Source organism: Talpa occidentalis, unplaced genomic scaffold (assembly GCF_014898055.3).
Source record: "Talpa occidentalis isolate TD23 unplaced genomic scaffold, MPIMG_talOcc4v2.1 talOcc4.7, whole genome shotgun sequence".
NCBI classification, from domain to species: Eukaryota; Metazoa; Chordata; class Mammalia; order Eulipotyphla; family Talpidae; genus Talpa; species Talpa occidentalis.
In genome coordinates, this window is record NW_023605083.1 from 116967689 (window position 1) to 116990223 (window position 22535).

Below are 22535 nucleotides of genomic sequence, written 5' to 3' on the forward strand. Positions count from 1 at the left end.
AGCCCATACTTGCCAACTTACAGAGCTGCATTACTGTGAATCTCATGTTAAAGCTCTAGAGTTACTTGTTGTATTTCCCTTTTCTGCAGCAGAAATCTAAAAGGGCGCCCTGAAACTCTTGATCAGGACCAAGTGAAGTGCTGTGGACTACTTCACAGCAAGAAATACAAGTCGGTAGAAACACGATGCAGAAGACATAGGTTAGCGGGGTGCTGGGGGGCTGCTCTGGCCCTTCCGCCTTGCACCTGCTGGGCTGGTGCTGTGCTGATTCGGTACCCAGCCAGCAGTGGGGTAAGTCAGGACAGATTGCCTTCTCCCCGCTATGAGGTTCTTCATTTTAGTTCAGGGAGAAAGTTTTCTTATGCAAAATGACTCCCAACCCTTGGGGGTCCATCGAGAAGCAAACAAAACAAAACAAATCCCACTGCTTTCTCGGGAGGCCAAGACAGGAGGAGGGGTCCGGTGCTTCCATTGTCTGTGCCCGCACAGGCCAGACGGGCGGGCCATCGCAGCCCTGGTGCCAAAGCCCTGTCGATGCTGTGTCCCAGGGGCCTGAATCTGAGGCACCTGGAAGGGTTATTAGCAGGATTGGAACTCATCCCTCTGCTGGGACTAGATCATAATTACAGTAATTTTCTAACAGAGCTCGGCAGTAGGACTGTTTAATCAGCATCTGACTCCCTTGTGCTCCCAGCCCTCATCACTCAAGGAGGAGTGGGATGGCTCTTAAAGAGACAGTGCCCGCCTTTCAGCATTTCGAACAGATGTGCCCTAATTGGTAGAATATATCTAAGTCTCGTAGCTTAGCGCAGGCAGGTTGTGTTGCCTCCAACAAACCGCCTCGGGCTCCCACTTTTCTGGGCCTTCTGCTGGAGGGATTTGGGTCAAGCTGCTGGTGGGCCTGGCTTCCCACACCAGCATTACCACCAGGAGAAGACACCCTCCTGGCTACAGCACTTACGGAAGCACCCAAATTAGCCAGCCCCTCCAAAATGGGTGGGGTGAAGGTGAAGCACTGGCCCAAAGGACAGGAAGGAGGGGCTTGAGAGCCACAGAGAAGAAATTTTGGCTAGTGACTTCCCGCAATCCAAAGATGCCAGAGCATCTTGTGCTTCTGTCCTTCCAAGGGAAAAACACCTTAAAGACTTTCAAGTGGTCTCTTAGTTCTCCTACTCTAGTTTTACCATCTCTCCCCACTTGCTATTCATGCTCCTCTCGTTGCTTGGTAAGTACCCCTGTCTTTCTCCTCCTTTGCTTATGGGAGTGGACCAGGTCTCCTTGAACAGGGTACAGTGTGCCCCAAAATGTGTGGCTCTCCTTCTGCCTTTGAGTGTAAATCGTCCATGTTTACTACATCTTGAAATTTGAGGTTCCAGCTTTCCAGCTCCAAGTCCAGCCACCTTGAAGCTGGTAATACTTCCAAGAAGTTATTTCTCTAGTAAGCTGCGACGCTTCTGCCGCCTTCTTGGTAAACCAAATGCATGCTTGTATTTTTGTGGTTTTTTTTTTTTAAAGATTTATTTATTTATGCATACAAGAACTGGGGTACAGGCCAGAGATGTGGGGGTGGGAGGATCCATCGGAGACAGAGTGGGGAACAGAACAGGCAGATTGACTGAAATACACTGCTGAGGGGAGCAGCGGGCAAGTCAAGAGAGGTCTGCTGCGCCATGTGTGTTGCTCCCTGACCGGGGATAGAATTCATGCTGCGGTGGCTGCAGATAGCTTATTTTTGTAGCAGTGCCTAAAACAGTTCCTTAGAAGAGTTGAGGCAAGGAGTAGGTGAGAGATAAGAGGTGGTTAAGGGGACTTCCAAAGTGAGGTAAGGAAGCCCTCAGGGAAGAAGGCATAGTGTTCGGAAGAGGGGTGCTCATCCACAGTTCAGAGAAAGGTCACATTGAGCAGAGCACCTTGGCCTCTACAGAGCTGAGTCCCTACTGGCAGAGGCCGCCAGGAAGGGGCTTAGGATCAGTGCTCAGGCTTGACTCAGAAGTCGCTATCTCACGCTGCAGTGGTTATCTGCTTGGCTTCAGCAGCGTCTCAGCTGGCTGCTCACGTATAAATCCGCAGATGCCACTCCAGCCCTGACTGAATGCTCCCGTGGCCTCCATGAGGCAGGCAGGAGCTGGCCTGTTTCCATTTCTACCTCCAACCCCACTTCACATCATCAGGCCCACTGTCCTCCCCACCCCTAGGAGTTAAGAATATTCAGCAAGAGCTGAGGGACACAAGCAAATTCATTAACACAGAACTAACCCAAGGTCGAATCGGATTATTAAAGTCATGCTTGCATCCCAAGTAAAGCTCCAGAGGGTACGAGGTGCCTAGAACTTGGTAGGGAGTTAAGGCCTTAGTCACAAAACTGAGGGCTGGTTTCTAGAGAAACTCTGTAAAGCCCTGCAAAGGAATTTTTTCCCCTTAAACAGGATTGAATTTATTTTAGCTTTTGGGAGGAAAAGAGACCTGCCTTAAAGAGCTTGGAAAGCACCTCTCACCTGAATAAACTTTACTACATAAAAACACGCTTTTAAAAAGCCATCCTCAGGTAGAAAATGAGCATAACACTTGCCCTACTGTCCTCCCTGGGCACTAAGGTCAAGTAAAGGGATGCATCTGAAATATTTTTGTACGAGAAAACCCAGCTCCTCCCTCCATACACACACACACACACACACACACACACACACTCACTTCCTTCCACCAAACAGAACCAAACTCAGATCTTGGAGACACTTATCCTGATTCACATGGGGTGGCTAGATTTGGGCCCTGGAGGCGGCTGCCAGAGGTCACTAAATCAGGCACACAACCTACCTGGAACCCACATTGTAACCGAAAAATACTTTCATTCTGCAAAAACGATTAGCTCTCCAGGATACGGGTCACCTGTTGACCACCGTCGCTACACACAGGGACAGAGCAAAATGTGAGAGGCAAATGGCACCGCCTGCATGGAGAGGAAAATCCACCTGTGATGTTTCTCTGGTAAGTTCAGGCCTGTATTACTAGGAAAGCCCTTCCTTCCTCTCCCGTGGTCTATGCGAGTCAGTGAGGGGATGGGCCCTGGCCTTGGAGTAACCGAGGTACTGTTCTATGCGCCACTGTTAATGGATCATTAAAAAAGTCGGGAGTCAGAAAAATCACATCCCTGTCTTTGAGTGGTTCCTGCTGTCCCAGCAGCCTATCCCGCTGGCAGAACTAGCTGCTGAGCACCAACTCCGGGAAGAAAAGGAGTGAACAGAAGAAGGCCAACCCAGCTTGCTGTTTTTTGGCTGAGTAGGGAATTGACACAGACCACCTCCGGCTCCTGTCTGGAAGTTTCGAGATCAGAGAGCTTCAGGCACAGCTGGGTTCACAGCTGCACCATTTGGAGCATTGGACTCATTAATATTCATGAACCATCCCCACCAATCGGCAGAGCGGATGCCATTAGCTTAGCATCTGTCGGGTTTTTGTGAGGGTTGTGTGTGGAGTTTTTTTCCCCTTTTAAATGAACTTCTTCTGACATTTTGGATTTGCCTGCCTCTGTAGGTTTTCTATCCTCGCCTTGCTCTGCTGCATCATATAAAGGAGAGACCCAGGGGAGATGGGCAGGGAAGAGGGATGAGTCCCAGCCAGGGCTTTGCATCTGCTTGTTGACAAACTTTATTTCTCTTTCAGCACCTGGCACCTCAGACAGGCTGCGAAGAGGGAAGCAACATCAGGTAAATTATACCTAACAAGGTTCATGCCTGTAACTGTGAGAAGAGCTGGATCCGGCTCTTTGGAAGACAGACCTTCCTCCAGTGGTGAACCTGCACCACACACAATGCAGGAGAGCTGCAGTGCCGTTCTGAACCATTATTTCCACGCTGATAAATTCATGATTTATGAAAGTAACTACTGCCAGCCCTCACTCCCTCCTCCTCGGCTACAGCTTGTTAGACACAAATTGCAACAACAGTCTTAAATACTTGAATTTTATTTCAGGCCAAAGCCCCTCAACTCTGAACTAAATGCCATGACAGTCCCACAGCACAGACTGGGAGGGAAAGAGCCCACAGACAGGGTGCCCTGGCCAGAGGGAGGAGTGGGCAAGGAGAGCCGCACGCATGCACGCCTAAGCACAGAGCCGTGCGGAACGCCCGGGGCGCTCATCTCCCACCAGCCCCGCTCTCGCGGAGAGGAATCAGGCGGCAGGAGGGCAGAATGCCTCATTGTCTGAAGGCGGGCGTGTTGTTCCTGCCTCCATCCCCAGAGCCCTCTCTCCAGGCAGAAACAAAGCTGTGCGCCCCCCTGGACAGGACATACGGCCTCCTCCCCACCACACAGCAGAGGGATGCTGTGGTGGCTGAAGCCCTGGAGGCAGGAAACTGTGACTAAGGGAGAAGAAAAGGTTTCAGAAAAGAAAGGAGCCCACGCTAAGCCTGCGGGAAAGACAGGCCTGTCTCTGCTTTTCTGCTTTCAGACCAGAAGAGACGGTGACAGGCCAGGACAGCCTTCGCCAAAACAAAGCCCCGTGAGGGCTGCCTTGCCTCGAGCTGTGACCAACACTCATTCTTCTGTGGGTGTCCTGTGAGCTATCCCACTGGTCCCAGGCCACACAGGGTCTGTCTTGGGATTTGCAGGACACCCCAGTAGCAGGAGTCACAGCACCATTCTGTTCAGTCGCACTAATGAGGGGAAAGCAAGGAAGTGGGAGAATAAATATTCATGGCCCTGTCCATGCGAGGAGGTAGGCAAGAAGCCAGCCTCCTGGAAACAAAGTGCTCCGGGCGCTGCAGCCAGAACTGGGAACTGCAGCCAAACAGCCAGTGGGGGTACAACTATGCAAGCATTTCTATAGGGACAATATTCAACATGGCGGCTTAGAATCTGCCTGTACAGGTCCCCGAAACCAGTCACCTGAGGCACTGACCCTGGGCCCATAAACAAACATTTAAAGAAACTCGGGTCCAGGAGGTTAGACATGGGATTCTGTTCAAAACCAGCAGCCCCTGGGCCTCATGTTTAACTTACAAACACAGGCACAGTGTTGCTTCCTGTGGGGGAAGCTTAAGGAGTTGTCAGATCGCCCTCTGAATCTGAGCAGAGGCAACTGTAAGACACGAAGCAGCCCAACTCCCCACACCCACCCTGGGCCCAGTCCCACCCGGCAGGTCTCCTCGCCTGCATCTTCTCCTCCACCGCAGAGCACAGACAGGAGATCTGACTAGAGCTCACTTTTCCAAAACTGCTTCTAACTGACCAGGGTCCAAAGGCACAGCAGGGTCCCCTCCCGCAGCCCTCCCCACAGGCTGAGACACCGAGGTTTCCCCATCAGGTCTTGCAAAATCACAGTATGATGGTGAGGAGGGGGGTGGGGGAGGAGGGCTCTCCAAGGAAGGAGCTTCAGAGTCAACAACAGGAGCCCACACTTCAAAATGGCCCTTGTCTTCCCCAGGAGGTGGTGAAGAGCTCCTCCTGCTCGATCTTGGAAGAAAGCAGCAACTGGAAAAGAGTGAGAAAGGGAAAAGAGGGGCATCAATGGAAAGAGGGGTGTCATCTATTTCAAACTGAAATAGATGGATATACACATGGAGCAGACGGGAGGTGGCAGAGCCATCAAATAGAACATCGTGTGGCCATAAAGGGAATGAAATATCAACACACCCAAACACGGATGAGCCTTGAAAACGTGTTGAGTGAAAGAAGGTCACAAAAGGCTGCACTCGTGTGACATGGCCACACCAGGCAAATCCCTAGACAGAAAGTCGACTAGTGGCTGCCAGGGGTGGGGGAAGATGGGGAGATTTCTTTTGGAGTGATGAAAATGTTCTAAAATCGACCATGGGGACTATAAAGACTATTGACATGTACACTAAGGGGTGATTTTATGGTATGTGAATTATATCTTAGTAAAGTTATTTTAAAAAGGAGAAGAAACAGAACATACAAATAAGGAAGGCTTCTCTCTTTCTCCCCAGGTTTTAATCAGAGTCCCTGCTACCCAGGGACGGGTGAACACGGACCCTTGTGCTCAGAGGAGAGAACCACGCACAGGGAGCACCGGGCGCTTCTAAAAGGCTCCCCAGGCTCTGACGCAACCTGCTCTATCAGACCAGGCCACACGCTGACCCGGTCACTGTCATCCCAGCCCCTCGTGTCTCCGAAGAGCACTTTGGTTACCTCTTAGGCTGGTCTCCCTTGGCCAGGTGAGAAGAGCCCTGGCGCTCCTCCTGGGCCCAGCCACAGTTTGACATAGCATAGCGAAGAATGGCATCAGAAACAGTCAGGGGGCTTTGGCCCTGGACACAGGCTTCAATCTCAGGCACCGAGAGCTGGCTTTGCAGAAAGAGGTGCAACTGGCTGTCGGACAGGAGGACCACACTCTGCAGGACTCTGGGGCAAGAAAAAGTGGGACAACACAGATGGTCAGACTGACGAGTCGCTCTCCCTAGCGCCATCCTTGGAAGGGCTTCTGGTTTGAGTGGCACAGAGGCGTCAGGGTACAAGAAAGGCATCTATACAAATGTGCCAACATGTTCCCAGGGGACACCCTGCCCAGCACCTTCCCCCGTCCCCGTCCACATGTGGCCAGTGCTAGCCGCCATGTCCACTCACCTTTCAAGGAAGTGCTGCAGACCTTGTCGTCGCTTCTCAATGAACTCATCTGAGCTGCCAAAAAAGGGTGACTTCCCAGGAAGCTCAGGTACAGGCCTGTGGGGTCACATAATGAATGTTATGTGATGTGTCAATATCCAAGACAGTCATCTCAGCCCCTGAGGCACAGGTCTTAAGAAGTGGTAGTGCTAGGGTGGGGGTGAGGGATGGGAGTGCCAGACACTGCTGATGTTTTACAAACCTTATTTCAGTTAATCCTCCAAAAACTCCTATGAGAAAGATATTAGTGTCTCCATTTTAGTAGCAAGGAAATAGAGAAGTTAAGTAAATTTCTTAATGTCTCACAGTAGTAAGCAGCAGAGCTGGTCCTGGAACCAAGCCTATGACTGCAAACTCCACGCTGCTGTACTACATCATTTACAAAACCCACTCCATCAACTGTTATTTTAAAAAGGAAGAAACCTAGATGTGGAGACATGGAAAAGCTGGGCTCATGTAAAATAGACTACCTATTCTAATCCCAGAAGGTCACATACTTGGAATTTTCTAGAAGCAGTTGAATTGCAGCAAGTCATCTAACAAACTCTTTAAACCTCCCCACCCTTTCCTATGAGCACAGCACATGGGTGTGAAAAAAATAGCTCAGGCCAGAGGGTGCAGAATCTGTCAGGAAATACCAAGTGTCTGATGAGAGCCTTTCCCATGACAGCAGCCTCACCAGCCCCACATGCTGACTGATGCAGGCTCCTCCACAGGCACTATCCCTGGAGTGTCTGGTGACCAAGCTGTGGTGGAATCACTGTTCTAAACTACCTCTACTTCTAGGACTTATTTGTATCACACAGGTAAGGAGTGGAAAGTACTGCTGTTCCTAGGTTCTCGGCGTGTATGGCTCTGGAAAAGGGGCTCAGCACAAAAAAGAGCAGTGGGGGGAATCACCTGTCAAATAAGTCTAAGGTGTTGAAAGTTTCTGACAGCCATCATAACCACCTTTAAATGGCTAGCAGTGTATTTGTTTAGTCCTAGACTAATGGGTATATAAAAATATCTTTGATATTTGTAGGGCTTTGTTACGTCAAAATACTAGAAATAAGAACTCAATCTTTGCTTTTTTCATTTTCTTGACAACATAATTTAAGAAAACATTTCTCAATGGCCTTAGTGCCTGGCATGTTGCCCAGTTTTCTTTACTGTAAACTCCAGTTCCCAAGTAAGCACCTGGAAAGCCAGTCTCAGACCCAAGAAGGAAGCAAGAGCAAACTCACACCAAACCAGCGTTTCTCTGTAGCTGCTTTCTCAACCACACAAACTCACGGTAGCGGCGGCGTACACAGGACGTCTTGGCAGTAAAGGCTTTGCTGTTGGTCTATAGGCAGACGTATATGAAAAGGGTTTAGTGGAAGAAAAACCACAAGAGGGCCTCCCTGGAGGCTCAAGGGGTTAAGCACAGTGCTGTGAAGCTATCCACAGCCTCTACAGCACAAATTCGATCCCTAGCCAGCCAGGGAACTACCCACAGGGCGCAGCAGACCTCTTCTGTCTCACCCGCTGCTCCTCTCAGCAGTGTATTTCAGTCAGTCTGCCTGTTCTGTTCCCCACTCTGTCTCTGGTGAATCCTCTCACCCCCTGCACCTCTGGCCTATACCCCAGTTCTTGTATGCATAAATAAATAAATCTTAAAAAAAAAAAAAAGAAAGCCCACAAGAACACCCCACTATTACTCTCAACAAGGATCCAAGTCACCAGGTCACAGTCCTGATCAGAGGTAGTGGAACCAGGTGCCAGCAGGCAGCCTGAAAGCAGCTCTCAGGCATATCCTGAGCTCTCTTCCCACCCTCGTTTTCTTCCATGGCAGACTTGTCAAAAACATCCAAACAGGTTCCACCTCAGCTCTGGCCCTCAGCCCTGCAGAGTCGCCCCCAATAGAGAAGCCTGAAGCACTTACATGGAGGAATATCTTATAATCCACGTAAGAATTCCAGGAGCCCTCATTCTGCACCCGGGGGTCCTGAACACGCACAGTGATCACCTCCTGGAGGTAAGAAAAAAATGCTGCTTCAGCTTCAGCTCAGTCACGTAGTAAGACAGCTTTAACAATACACATGTTGCCAGATTTTTCCATTCATGAACCACTGTTCATTCACTCATTCATTCACTCAATTCAACAAATACTTTTTGGCCACTCACTATGCACCAGGTATTATTTTAAAGCACTAGTAGAACATGAACATGGGACAAAAATCCTTGCCCTCGGGAAGCTTAAATTCTAGTACATTCCAACAATGGAAAAAGTCAAAATAGAATCTCATTCCCCAGTAACGCATTTACTAGTGGTTTTCTTCTATTGGCTTTGTTTTGAGCTTATCAGAATCATGCAGAGATGATTACTATCAAGAGAATGCCACTGAACAATGATTTGCATCGTCTCCCAAACCCCTCTCCAATTTTTACCCACCTGTTCCCTGGAGATCACACTCTTACCTCCTGCTCTTGGTTCTCCAACATCCTACACCAAAAGCCCATTGGGAGAAAACATCTAATGAGAGACAGAGGGCACAGAAACAATCATGGTTAGTATGCTTCAGTCATAACTCTCTTTACCATGCAAAACCCTGAAAAATTTTAATTGGCCTCCCTGGGAAAACCCAGGCAACTATTTTTTTCTTGTGTAAAACTTAAAGAGGAAGCGAAAAACCCCCCACATTCGCTCAGTGTCAAGCTAAAAGCCCTAGGGGATTTGCGTCCGTTCTCAGACCGTGGCCTGAATCCTTAACACGAGGCCACCTGTGCCCTAAGCCTGTTGGGGTTTGCCCAGTATCTGTCTATGGCAGCCAGGACAGACATGTTGCCTCGTAAAACCTTTCTGCCTGAGGACTGCAGGCAAAGCACAGTCTCTTGGGCACAAAAGCAGCACAGCTTTGCAAGTGCATCTAACATCGCCCCCTCCTGGCAGTTCAGCAACAACCAAGCCAGCCGCCCCCCCTCCAACCCCAGCAAATCATGCTCCTAAGCTTCCCTTTGTCTGGCTAACCAGTCACCTCCCCGGAGGTACAGAGGTTGCAGCACTGGGGAGCACATGAGTGGGTGGCCCAGTTGTGACCTTATCTTACTAACTGGTTCTCTGGAACCCAAGCCAGTGGTTCTAATCATTTCCTTTCTGACATGCCATCCGGTCTGTGCCTCTGCCCAAGCACCCGACAGCCGCACAGGTCGACTCAGGATGTTTTTCGCTCCTTTGTAAAGATTCATTAAAGCCTAAGCCCCTGATTTCCCCCAATGTGGCAGTTTACAAGTGCAGCGACATCGCCCATTCCGACAAGGGGACCATGAAGGCTACAGCACAGGGTTACTCAAGTCCAAAGGGGGCCATGATGTCACCTTCTGTTAAAATACAGCACTAATCTTGTTACTCCTAGAACCACTCAAACAGCATCCACCCTGGCTGCCGCCTCCACCCCCTTCTCCTCTCTTAAGAGCGGAACAATAAGGTTTAATTTCCCTTTCCAATTTACCTTGAAATGAAAACTGACTTCAGCCAATATGTACTGCCAACAAATGATCCGGGCTGGCTCCTGGGAAAATAAGACTATCTCTGAGCGCTCCCTCTCCTCCCCCCATGCCCATTCACACACCCACTCATTTTTCCGGTCCCACAATTAATTTTAAACACATTCTCTTATTAGTTCTGCCTCACCATTAGAAGAGTGTGTAATGAGTTTCCTTCTATTTTATGTTTTGCTAACACAGGCTAACATTTCAAGAGTGAAGGGGAACTCATTTACACCACAAAATTAGCAGAGCAAACAGCTTTTGCAGTTCTTTCCAGCAGGTCTCTCCATACACAGACACTGCACACAGAGGCAAAGCTGCATGGCACGTGACAAAGTTGGGTGACACTGTCGAACAAATCAAAGGCTTTATCACTGCAATACCATCTTCAACGGTATTTGCTGACGATCTCATTTTTCATCTGATATAGTCACCATCACACAAGGGTCCTGAGCTGAAAGTGAGGAAATTCCAATTTCCTAACAACCCATGGAGAATTTCCTGGATGTAAACAGTCGAATGGTAACCAAAAAGAGCAGGCTAACTTGCTGTGTACAAGTAACCTCCTCAAATTACCAAAACAAATAAATAAAATTCTCTTCTACTTTGAGGCATTTGCTAAAAGTTGTCAGCACAGAAGCTCAGAGTTAAATATTCCGCCTTTTCACAGGAGGACAGTAAGTGTAATGATAAGGAAACCACAGTCATCCACACACTCGGTAGAGCTCACACAACTCCTGTGACTTGAAAGGTTTACCCAATTCAGGACGGCAACTTAGAAACGAAATGGTCATCATTCTCTTGGGCTCAAGGAGTTTTCTAGGCCTCTGCACCACCTCCGAAAGTTCCTCTCTTTTCCTTTGGGGCTAATACCACTTGGGAAAAAATAGCTATAAAGTGGCTTTTTAAAAATCCTACAACCCTAAGATGCTGTAATCTGAATCTAAGTTAAAAGGGCACAATGAAAGTTTTGCTTGTAATTTTCCTTAAACTCCAGAGTAAATTCAAAAACCTCAGAGCAAATTCAAAAACCTCGACAGTGAGTAATAATTTCTAGGAAGTTCTCCATCAGCCCCCTCCCAAATGCCCCTCTTCAGGGGGAGTTGAAGCTCACTTTCTGATCTGGTAAGGAAGAAGGAAGTTCTTAGCTTAAGCTCTAGCTCTATGATCTGGGAGAGGATCTGTGTGTCATCCATAGGGCTAGTGTGTGACCCTCTCAGCTACTCAGGCAACTCAGTACCATGTATATATACATGGTGTATATATATATATATAATATATATTATATATGGTGTGTGTATATATATATGTGTGTGTGTATATATATATATATATATATATATATATATATATTTCCCCCAGGGACCCTTCAATCACATCTGAATTTCACTTTCTCCATTTGTGCGACCACCAATATCTCTAGGAGGAATCCAGTTGCTTGTTGTTTACAAAGTAGAGTCCTTGTAAAACTATCCAGTGTCATCATAATGCATGGCAATAATTCAAGGCTTTAACCCGAGTATGTTTGTTCCATTTTAAACTACTTCGAGAGACAAGTTAAAAAAATAAGTCCCTTGATAAAAGTATATTGATCGCTGAGACTCCCATTCCTTCTTACTCATCTTTGAGCCCTTGGTATCAGATGGCAGATGGCAAGTGAAAAGGCAATCCTTCCTAAGTATCCACAGACGACCAAGCTGTTTGTTCTCAGCCAGGCAGCTAAGCCGTAACCTGCTCCTCCTCCCACTCGGAAGGTAAGTCACAAAAGCGACCACGACCTAACACGAATCTCCTGTCTCCCCGTAAAATACTCGCCGTTCCCCCTACTCCTAGTTGTTCGGGTAAATGCCCCAAACTCTTTCCCTATGGGCACTCACCCTGCACTCGGAACCAAGTAGGAGCAAAAGGGCCCCAAGGATGTTCTCCTTCTTTGCCTAGTACGTCTGGGGCGTGGGAAGGAAAGATGCTTCATACTTTAAAAACAAATGCTTAAGAGCCGGGTTTCCGGGCAGGCACCTGCCTTCATCCCGGGAGGTGAGAGCCTCTTCTCTAAGATGTCAAGCGAGGTCCCCACTCTCAGCGCCACTACCGACGCTTAACCCCCGGTCTTCACCTGAAAGCAGCACCCACTCCCCGACGCCCCGTCCACGCCCCCTCACCTGAGAGCGGCACCCAAGCCCCACAGCGACACCGCCTGCGCCCCACCATGTAGCCAGAGTCAGGGCTTCTCCTTCCGGGTGAGGCGCCGGGGCCCCGGTGCACGATGGGAGACGACTCCCAACACTCCAGTCCCGGGGGCCCAGGACGCCCCGCCCCTGCAAGCCGGGGTTCCAAGTGGAGAGTCCGGCTCCCCGGGGGCGTGGCTCCGCGGCCCTGGCCGGGACTGGAGTCCGGATTCCCCAAAACTCACCTGGGACACTGGAGGGTGAATGGGCTCTGACGGCCAATCCAGGGCCGCGTCCCGCCCATCGGCCACAGGCCAGCCAATCGGAGGCCCGGGAACGCTTTCCGGGCGCCCAGGTGAGAAGAGGTGTGGCCGCTGAGGTCCTTCTGCAAACGCGGTCTTGAAGGGGGGCGGACGCTAGGAGAAAACGCCCACTGCCTCGGAGCCCCGCCGAGTCCCATTTAAACGGGGTGGGTCGCAGTCTGCGGAATTATCCAAGGGTCTCCACCTCAGATTAGTGACACCACAGACGTCAGAGCGCAAACCGAACGGAGACGGTCCTGCAAGCCGGGCTTCACTCAGGGAGACGAAAGATCGTGCAGCTCGTAAGGAAGAAAAATCTGTTGAACGTGATGAAGATTTTATGTTGTTGAAAAATGCTTACAGATTTGTTTTAGCAAAAGGTAATATCAAGGCATAAATGATGGTCACTAATACAAGTCTAGACTTCGGCGACCTTGGTACACCGCGCTGCACTGATAGTGTGGCTTTAAACTGTCCGAAATCTTTTATAAGCCCCAGTTTCCACATTGTAAAAGTGGAGATTATTGCACATACCTAAAAGCAACTTTTCTCAAACTTTTGGGATCCTTTTATATTCTTAAACACTATTTAAGGACCCCAGGAGCTTTTGTTTATGTGGGATATTCACTGAATCAGAAATTAAAATTGAGAAATTCAAAGGCATTTATTAACTTGTGTAAAATAGCAAACTGTTAAATTATTTTAAAAACAGGAGAGGCCAAAATCCATCCCTTATGCTAAGACCCACAACAATGAATGGAAACTTACAGTTTGGGCCTCACCCAGAAATGGAATCTTATGGCAGTCAACCAGGAATTATCTGGTCAACACTACTGAGGTAATCTGCCTGGTAGAGCCTAGCCATCTCCTAAATGACAGTGACCTTGCCTCAACCAGTGTGCTAGTGTAGCTTCCTTATGCCTGTCTGTCCTCCATTTTTTAAAAAGATTTACTTATGCATCCAAGAACTGGGGTATAGACCAGAAGTGTGGGGAGAATGTGAGAGGGTTCACCAGAGACAGAGTGGGGAGCAGAACAGACAGATCTACTGAAATACACTGCTGAGGGGAGCAGGGGGCGAGACAGGAGAGGTCTGCTGCACCATGTGAGTCAGCTCCCAGGCTGGGGATCGAACTCTTGCCTCAGTGGCTGGCAATAGCTTGATAGAGCAGACACTTTAACTCCTGTGCCACCAGGAGTTATACTTTTTGTGTAAAAGCTCAAATTTTATCATTGGTAAAAAATACTTTAAAGTCATTTTCCTTGAGATAGCAGGCATAGGTTGCTCAAATATCCAACTTTGAATAACCATGGTTTAGCCTTCACTTATTCATTCATACAAAAATGGTATTCTGTGTGGGGAAAGCATATAGTTCAAATCACATGTATAAACCAACCAACCATATACTTCAGTAAGCAGCAAAAGTGCTTTATGCACATCTCCAATTTCATTACATATAACATTAAAGACATATAGTCTAGAGAGAGAACTCCTAAAATTTGTTATTTGGACTGCTTTGTCAAGGATGGGTTAAATCTTTTGTCTTTATTGCATTAATTGTGGCAGTAAGGAATTCATTGACTCAGGTATAGGGTGCAGCCTTGATTCATGCTAAAGGGGTTTCTCCTACTGGTTGGTTTGTATTTTTTCTTTCTTTTTTGTTCCATCAGTGAAAAGGTCAATACACACAAGAGCAGTTACTACCAGGAATTGGTATTGACCCAAGAAGATAAGAGAGATCGATAGTATTTACATATATTTGCCTTTTAAAAGAGTGCTTATTAACCCCAATGAATAAATCTTTAACTTCCAGAATGACTTAAAATGAAACAAAGAATCTCACATCCCATTAGGATGGCTGTTATCAAAGAAAAAAATAACCCAAAACCAAAGTGTAGTAATGGGGAGAAACTCGAACCCTTACGCACTTCAGTGGGAATGTGAAAAATTATGGCCCCTGGAAAACAGTAAGGTAGTTCCATAAAAAAAAAATTAAAAATAAAATTACACATGTAGCATTACTCAGTAGCAATGATCTAGCAATTCCACTTCTGATCAGAGACCCAAAAGAATTGAGAGCAGAAATTTGTGTACCAAGACTCACAGCAGTATTAAGCACAATAACTAAAATGGGGAAGCAACCCAAGTACCCAGTAGCAGGTGAATGTAGTAGATATTTACATAAGATGGGGTTTCTTTAGTCCTAAAAAAAGGAAATTCTGACCTTTGTCCATATGAACCATGAGAACATTATGTGAAATGAAAATAGGCAGTTACAAAAAGATAAATACTATGTAATTCCACTTATATGAAACAGTAATCAAAATTAAAGGCAGGAAGTAGAATGATGGCTGCCTGACCCTAGAGAGAGGAGAGATGTGATTAATAGTTTAACAGGGCACAAAGTTTCAGTTTCGCAAGATGAAAAGAGTTCTGGGGAGGAGGGTGATGCTGGCTGCACCACATCATGGATGTATGTAATACCACTCAACTGGGCATCTAAAAATGGGTAAAGGACCTCCCTGGTGGCTCAAGGGGCTAAGTCGTAGCACTATGAAGCTATTGGCAGCTACTACAGCACAAGTTAGATTCCCAGCCAGGGACCTAACCCAGCTGACCTCTCCTGTCTCTCCTGCTGCTCCCTTCAGCAGTGTATTTCAGTAGATCTGCCTGTTCTGTCTCTGGTGAATCCTCTCAACCCCCACATCTATGGCCTGTACTGCAGTTCTCTTATGCAAAAATAAATCTAGTAAAAAAAAAAAAATAAAAATGGGTAAGATGACCTTGGCTCCACCTTCTGCTCCTCACCATGTCTCCTCACAAGACTTTCAGCATCAAGTGATTCCTGGCCAAGAAACGACAGCTGTATTGTCCTGTTCCCCATTTTTTGGATTCAGATGAAAACTGGTAATAAAACCAGGTATAAGTACAAGAGGAGACACTGGAAAAGAACCAAAATGGGTGGCTGTAAGGAGCTGCACACATATTTATGCTGCTTTGAGGTGAGTAGCACCTTAGCATGCCACACTGAAAATGCCACTGTTTTATGACAGCTTTTCTCTTTGTATGGTTCTGTACCCAGTAGATTAGCTCAGTAATAAACTTCTGAGTTCTTTGGGGAAAAAATGGGTAGGATGATAAATTTCATGCTTTCAGTATTTTACCACAATTTTTTAACTGGGGGGGAAATGAAACAAAGAATTTCAGAGTGGAAGAAAATACTTTAAAAGTTCCAGGGAGGAGGAAGTGAGGGTGGGAGAAAAAAATTAAAAATAAAAGTTCTGTACCTCCCCCTTCCCCATCTACAGCATCTAAAATAACTATTACTCAGTGTCAGCTGTATGCTGTTCTCTTCATACATTACTGCTAATCCCACAGAAATGCTGAAAAATGGCATTTTCATGGTTTTTCTGGTTTGTTTTGGGTTGTGTTTTTTTTTAACAAATCAAACTTTCATTCTGAGGAAATGGGGGTACAATATCTAAAAAGAAAATAATGTGGGGGAAGTAGCTTACTACTTCTACCCAGCCTGTTGTTTGTGTGTGTGTGTGTGTGTGTGTGTGTGTGTGTGTGTGTGTGTGAGGAGATGGAATCTGAGGAGAAAAGATGGGCAGATATGTGACAGTAATAAGCCTCAGGCTGAGGAAAGCTAGATTCAGGGACTAGGAGCCATTAACTTTTAGAGTCCCTGGAGCTGGAGGGGGACTATCCCATCCCCAGCTTCCCCCAATTCCCCCTAGAAGGGAAGGGGTTGAGGACTGGGGAGGGTCTGGAAAAGGGTAGGAGATGAGATGGTGCCTCCCTTGCCCTCCCCAGTTGGAGAAGACACCACATTGCATTTCTGGCCACTCTTTAGCCAGGAGGGAGCAATGCTAGGGTGTGGTTATGGCTAGAGAGACCAGCTTGACAATGGGCTGCCCCTCAGGATGGTGGTAGTGACAGGGGAGGTGGTGGTGGTGGTAGAACCCAGACCAGGAGCATAGGTGGACAGGGCCTGTTGGGTTGATGAGGCACTGGAGGAGGAGCAGTGGCTTACCCAGACCATGGATCCAGGGACCTTCAGTAATCCAGGGTCTGACAGCCAGTGTTGTCCTCTTTACCAGATGGGCCTGCAGAGAGCTGTGTGGGCATGAGCCTTGACCACGTGGGAGCAAAGGAGGCACCCAAATTCTACCAGATAGCATCCAACTTTGCCAGAACATGGGCACAGTGTTTCAAGGAGCAGCTGTGCTCGTGGTCAGCTCTAATGCAGTGGTGTTACTCAGTACAGGTCATCTAGCTCTCCCCCTCCTGCTCTCTCCATGGTAGATCAGTCTGGAGCTCATGGTGCCCCAGTTCTGCCAGCCCTACAAAGATGGAATCATAATGAATAGAGACCAGGAGTCTTCATCCACCCATTCCTGGTGAAGGAGTTGGTGATCCGGGACTGGATGTTATCAGCAGTTGTGCTGAAATGTTTGCAGAGCTGGGCCAGCAGATATGCTGCATACTCTGAGTGCCTCATGATTGTCCACTTCTGGCCGCAGGCACCAACTGTCTGCTCCTGATGCAGAATCATGAGCTGGAATCAACTCTTGCACACCCTTTTCTAGATACGCACAGAGTCATCAACCCCTTCACTGTTAGCATCAGATAGATGAGAGGGGCAGATGTGCTCCCCACCACGTTTACACAGGCCCCCTCGGAGATGAAAGTGCTGAGTCATTCTGGCAGTGTCTGATAGAGCTTGGGGTCCCTCACATGTTCTGCAGAGCTTCTGCTCTCTTGACCTCACATAACCTCATGCAGGCCTTGGTGATCGCCCTGTAGCACAGCTGCTGCTCCACAGACAACTTGTAGATACTTCAGGGTTTCAGCCACAAAGGGGGGCCCTCCAGCAGGAGTGGTGCCTTTTCTTTCCCTTTGGTGCAGGCTGAAGCAGCTCCTTGACCTTTGCCTTGTAAGGGTCCCTCTTCTTCCTGGCCTGGTTTTGCAGACTTCAGGGTTCTGCGACCTCAGCCTTCTGCCACTCTTTGGGAGTTGGGGTGGGTTCTCAGGTATAACTGATGGGCACCTTCAATGTTCAACCAATGAGCTTTGTTTTTGTTTTTTTGTTTTTAGTTTTTTTAATTTCTTTGTATATTTTTACATCATTCCTCGTATTTTTTACAGTGTATTCTTTCTCATCTCAGTTATACTCCCCATGAAATTCCCACCACCAATTCACCCTGTACCATCACCATAGTCCCCTGTGCTCTTCCCACCCTTGTTTTGATTCCCTGCCCCCCACCAGCAGAATGTCTCTGGTTTATGGTTGCTTGTTGATTTTGATTTTCACTTTATTATAATAACTTTTTTTCTCTGATCCCTTGTTTGGATCCTCTACATTCCTCCTATAAGTGAAACCATCTGATATTTTTCTTTTTCTTTCTGCCTTATTTCACTGAGCATGATCCCTTCCAGCTCCATCCATTTTGCTGCGAATGGCATGAGTTTATCTTTTTTGATTACTGAGCAATATTCCATTGTGAATATATACCACATCTTCTTGATCTAGTCATCGTATTTTTGAGCATTTGGGTTGTTTTCATAGCTTACCTATAGTAAATAGTGCTGCTATAAACATAGGGGTGCAGGTGTCCTTTTGAATTAATATTTTTGTGTCCTTTGGTAGATACCTAGGAGTGGAATTGCTGGGTCATATGGAAGCTCCATTTTTAGCAACTTGAGGAACCGCCACACAGCTTTCCATAGTTCAACCAAGGAGCTTTGAGTCCATCATCTAAGGGTACTGGGGCAGAGGGGTACTGATGACATAGCTCAGAACAACCTCCTACTCCTAAAAGTAAAGTTCCCAGGCCCTACCAGAGGCAAAACAGAAAGGGATGAACTCCTGAGCATGGAAGCCACAGTCCACACTCCTTCACTTCGACATGGTCAGTGTCACTCCAGGTGAGCTCCTGCTGCTTCCCTGCATGCAAAACTTCATGGCATCCTGTGAGATTTACTTGATGCAGTAGCTGACCCCACCTGTCAGCAGCTGGCAGGTGTCCTCCAGAATCCGGGTGATACCCATAGACTCAGGCACCACCTTCATCATCTCCTAGGGGGGTACAACAATATTGCTGAGCTTCAGCTTCTCAGCCATTCTTCAGCCCCTCCTCCCCTGCCCAGAAGGATGATGCCCCAGCGTAGAGAAGTGGAGACTCTTTATCCTTCTAGTCCCTTTTGGAATCATCCAATAGGCTACTGATAGATCTTCCTGCTTCTACTTTTGCTCCCTGCATCTATTCCCAACAAAGCATCTTGAGTGATTTGCCGCCAAAGTGCTGCTCACCTGGGCTCGGCTTCACATGGGCCAATATTATCTGCTTTAGATTTTCATGGAAGCTGAGGCTCAGAAAGGCTTGTCCAAGTTATAAAGCAGGCAAATAGTAAAGACAATTGAATTCAGTTTTCCTGATTCCACAGTCCTTGTTCTTTTTGCAATATCACACTTTTTTCTCCATGTTCCTTGTGATTTTAGAAACTTCATGTGACCAAAAAAAAAAAAAAAGAAAGAAAGAAACTTCATGTGACAGACACACTTCCTTGGGTATGAGCAATATCACTTCAAATGTTGTCTTTTTTTTTTTAATTTTTTTTTTTAGAGGCATGTTTTATTTATTTATTTGTTTGTTTGTTTTGTTTATACATGCACTGGGTACAGTCAGAAGCACGGGAGGGTGAGAGAATTCACCAGAGCCAGAGCAGGGAGCAGAGCAGGCAGAAGGACCGAAGTACACTGCTGAGGGGAGCAGCGGGCGGCAGGAGAGGTCTGCGCGCCATGCGGGACCCTCCTCCGGTGGCCGGGGAGCAGCCGGGGATCGAACCAGCGCCGCAGAGGCCGCGGGCAGCTTCGCAACCCAGCGCTCAATCGCTGCGCCACCGGGGAGGCCCTCAAATGTTGTCTTGAGCAAGACTTTTATAACCAAGTTGCTCACCCTTAGGGTAAAAAAAAAAACAAACATTCTGAGGGCCTGCATAATTTATAATGCCTCCATTCTTATGGAAGAAAAGAGACCTGAACCCACTTAATCCCCCAAGACTTTCAGTCAAGGTATCATTAATGCAGAAACTATAGGTTTGTGAGTTTGACATCCATCCCTGCCAGAATAGATTATTGAGAGCTTTGAGTTGATTGCAGATTCGCATAAACCAGTACTCTATAGCCTAAAAAGAGGAGATGAATTTTGACTCCCTTTATTCAAGAATGTGTTGGGCACCTAGGCAGTCATGGCTCCTCTCCTTTGAAATAGATATATAAGAATCAGAATCACTAGCAAAGTAGATTTGCTAGACCTGAAATTGTTGTCCTATGATGATTAAGAAAATGGTGATATTTTGTCTAGGAAGGCAAGACCATAAGGAATATGAAGACTGACTTTCAATACTAGAAGGATACGATGAAAGAGGAATTTGGTTTGCAGGCAAGAACTGTGTGCCGCTACAGAAGTCAGAAGTAGAGGAAGTGGATGTATTTACATGGGGAAGCAGAACTGAGCTCAATCTGAGGAAGTGGAAATGGCAACAGTTTTTCAGGCAGGAACGTGATTTGGAAGTTAGACAAAAATAACTTCAAATCATGAGCTCACCACTTTCTTGCTAAATGCCATCAAATTACACACCTCTGAACCTTTCCTGCAAAATGAAAGTAGTAATTCCCATTTTCCAGTGTTGTTGTCGAGATTAAATAACATTAATCAAAGAATTGGAATTCCTAGCACTGGAGTAAGCACTCAATAATAGTTGCTAATGCATTCATCATTACAACGAATTTTCTCATCGTTAAAGCTACTAAAAACAGAATAGGGGCCTCCCCTGGTGGCGCAGCGGTTGAGCGCTGGGCTGCGAAGCTGCCCGCAGCCTCTACAGCGCCAGTTGGATCCCTGGCCGCAGGCGAGGGTCCCACATGGCACTACAGACCTCTCCTGCCATGCCCGCTGCTCCCCTCAACAGTGTATTTCATCAGTCTGTCTGTTCTGTTCCCCGCTCTGGCTCTGGTGAATTCTCTCACCCTCCCGCACTTCTGACTGTACCCAGTGCTTGTATAAATAAATAAATCTTTTAAAAAAATAAAATAAAGACTCTTCTCAATAAATATCAATGTGCAAAAAATAAAAAATAAAAAACAAAAAAACAGAATAGGACACTTCAGGAGGGAGAAATGGAGTAGTTATTTTTGTGGGGGTTTGTTGGTTGGTTTTTTTTTTTTTTTTTTTTTTTTTTTTGCCTCTTCCAGAACATTTGAGCCAAATGTCACAGGAAGAATGGTCCTCTCCTTTGTGCTCACTCGCCCCTTTAAGCAAACACTGTGATGAGTTGTTGGCCTGTGTTTCTTACATGGCAATTTTCTTGAATCCTGTACAGTGCCTGGCTGTACAGCAAAACTGCTACATAAGTGAGCTAGAGTGTAGTAGACTAAGTAGACTTTAGTCTACTACAGGAGGATATTTAGTCTACTACAGGAGTCTGACTAGGAGGATATTTAAATACTCAAGGTAGGAGAAAAGATGTACTGGGAACCGGGACTAGAGGGTGATACAGAAAAGGATTCTGTCTTATGGGAGGCCAGAAGAGACAGATTAACTAATGACAATAAAGCTGGATGGATGTTATGATGAGAGACTGAATTTCCATATAAATGGGTTTGGGTATAGCAATCTTGCTGAAAACAGGTAAACTAGAAAACTTGTCTCAGAAAAACAAGTATGGTTTTTGCCTGTGTTTCTTTTGGGTAGCTGGGTGAGGGGTGCTCATAAAGTTTAGGGTCTTAAGCACTAAAGTCACTTAGCCAGTGAAAAGGGATATTAAAATAAAAAACAAATGGATACCAGTCTTGGAAATTCCCTGAGCAGATAAAACCAAGTTTAGTCATATAAACAAAGGTGAATTTAGCTTATTTTGTGAGACTAAGTTAACCTGGGTCAATTTTGTTTGTGCCTCTGGAAATTTTTTTTAAGATTTATTTTTATTTACTTATGCATACAAGAATTGGGGTGTAGGCCAGAGGTGGGGGGTGTGTGTGTGAGAGAGAAGATTCACCAGAGACAGAGTGGGGAGCAGAACAAGGCAGAGTGACTGAAATATACTGCTGAGGGGCACAGCAAGCAAGACAGGAGAGGCCTGCTGCACCATGTGGGTCAGTTTCCCGGCCCAGGATCAAACTCATGCTGCGGTGACTGGTGATACCTTGATAGCGTGGAGATTTTAGCCCCTGCACCACCAGGGAGAACCTGCCTCTGGAAATTATACGCAAAACTTAAACTATCCACAAGGTTTATAAAAGGCAATCGCTCAATAATTCTTTCTCATTAAAGAATGTTCCAATATTATAATCAATCACTGTAAAGAATGAAGTCACCGCTTTCTCACGATATAAACTGTTTTCTAATAATATACTCATGAGCCCCACTCCATCTTTTGTTTTGAGTGCTCCCGGTTTGCAAACTCTCTTTGGGGTGTGCACAAGGAATTAATTACAGTGATAATACTTAGATGGTTTTAACTTCAGCTATTTTTGAACCTTTGACCAGGGGAAGTTCAGGAGGCCCTGTTGATACTTAATGGGGGACCTAACCTAGCTTGGGTGTCGGGGAGTCTGGAAGGGGAAGCAATCTCAGTATTGAGGAATAGGAGCTTTCCAGATTTGAGGAGACCCCTATCTCTGATAGGCATTATCAGATTTCATAAAGCTCTGGGTGAGGAACCTGTTAAAATTCTAAATGTTCTAGCATGTGAACTATAGAAGTGTTCAGAAGTGGTTTATTTTTCGGACCAAGCATAAAGGCGCCCGTTTGTAAAAACTGCTTTCGCTCTCCTACATTGCCTTTCTAAACCCCGGCCTTCCCGCATTTGCAGTTTAAAACTAAAACTCCCGGAAACCCTTGCAAACCGTGCGTGACGGCGTGACTCGCG

The 22535-nt window shown here is 46.7% G+C and overlaps 1 protein-coding gene and 2 pseudogenes across 3 annotated transcripts; 1 reads left to right on the forward strand and 2 right to left on the reverse strand.

Annotated features, from left to right (window-relative positions):
- Positions 1-1534: 1534 nt before the first annotated feature.
- SNX11 (sorting nexin 11) lies at positions 1535-12586 on the reverse strand. Of its 3 annotated transcripts, none has more exons than XM_037493775.2 (8): positions 12542-12586; positions 10095-10154; positions 9064-9118; positions 8528-8614; positions 7848-7948; positions 6583-6678; positions 6148-6360; positions 1535-5469 (listed from the first exon to the last, which is right to left on the reverse strand). In XM_037493775.2, the coding sequence occupies exons 3-8, from the start codon at positions 9103-9105 to the stop codon at positions 5199-5201; spliced, it is 810 nt and encodes a 269-aa protein (XP_037349672.1). In that variant the 5' UTR covers positions 9106-9118; positions 10095-10154; positions 12542-12586; the 3' UTR covers positions 1535-5198. The 3 variants fall into 3 exon arrangements, with proteins under 3 accessions (XP_037349672.1, XP_037349673.1, XP_037349674.1); XM_037493776.2 differs by lacking the exon at positions 12542-12586 and adding an exon at positions 12291-12348; XM_037493777.2 differs by lacking the exons at positions 10095-10154; positions 12542-12586 and adding an exon at positions 12291-12375.
- A 2306-nt stretch (positions 12587-14892) lies between these two features.
- On the forward strand, positions 14893-15649 carry LOC119231561 (putative 60S ribosomal protein L39-like 5; annotated as a pseudogene).
- A 1225-nt stretch (positions 15650-16874) lies between these two features.
- Positions 16875-18753, reverse strand: LOC119231562 (transcription initiation factor TFIID subunit 6-like; annotated as a pseudogene).
- Between the last annotated feature and the right edge of the window lie 3782 nt (positions 18754-22535).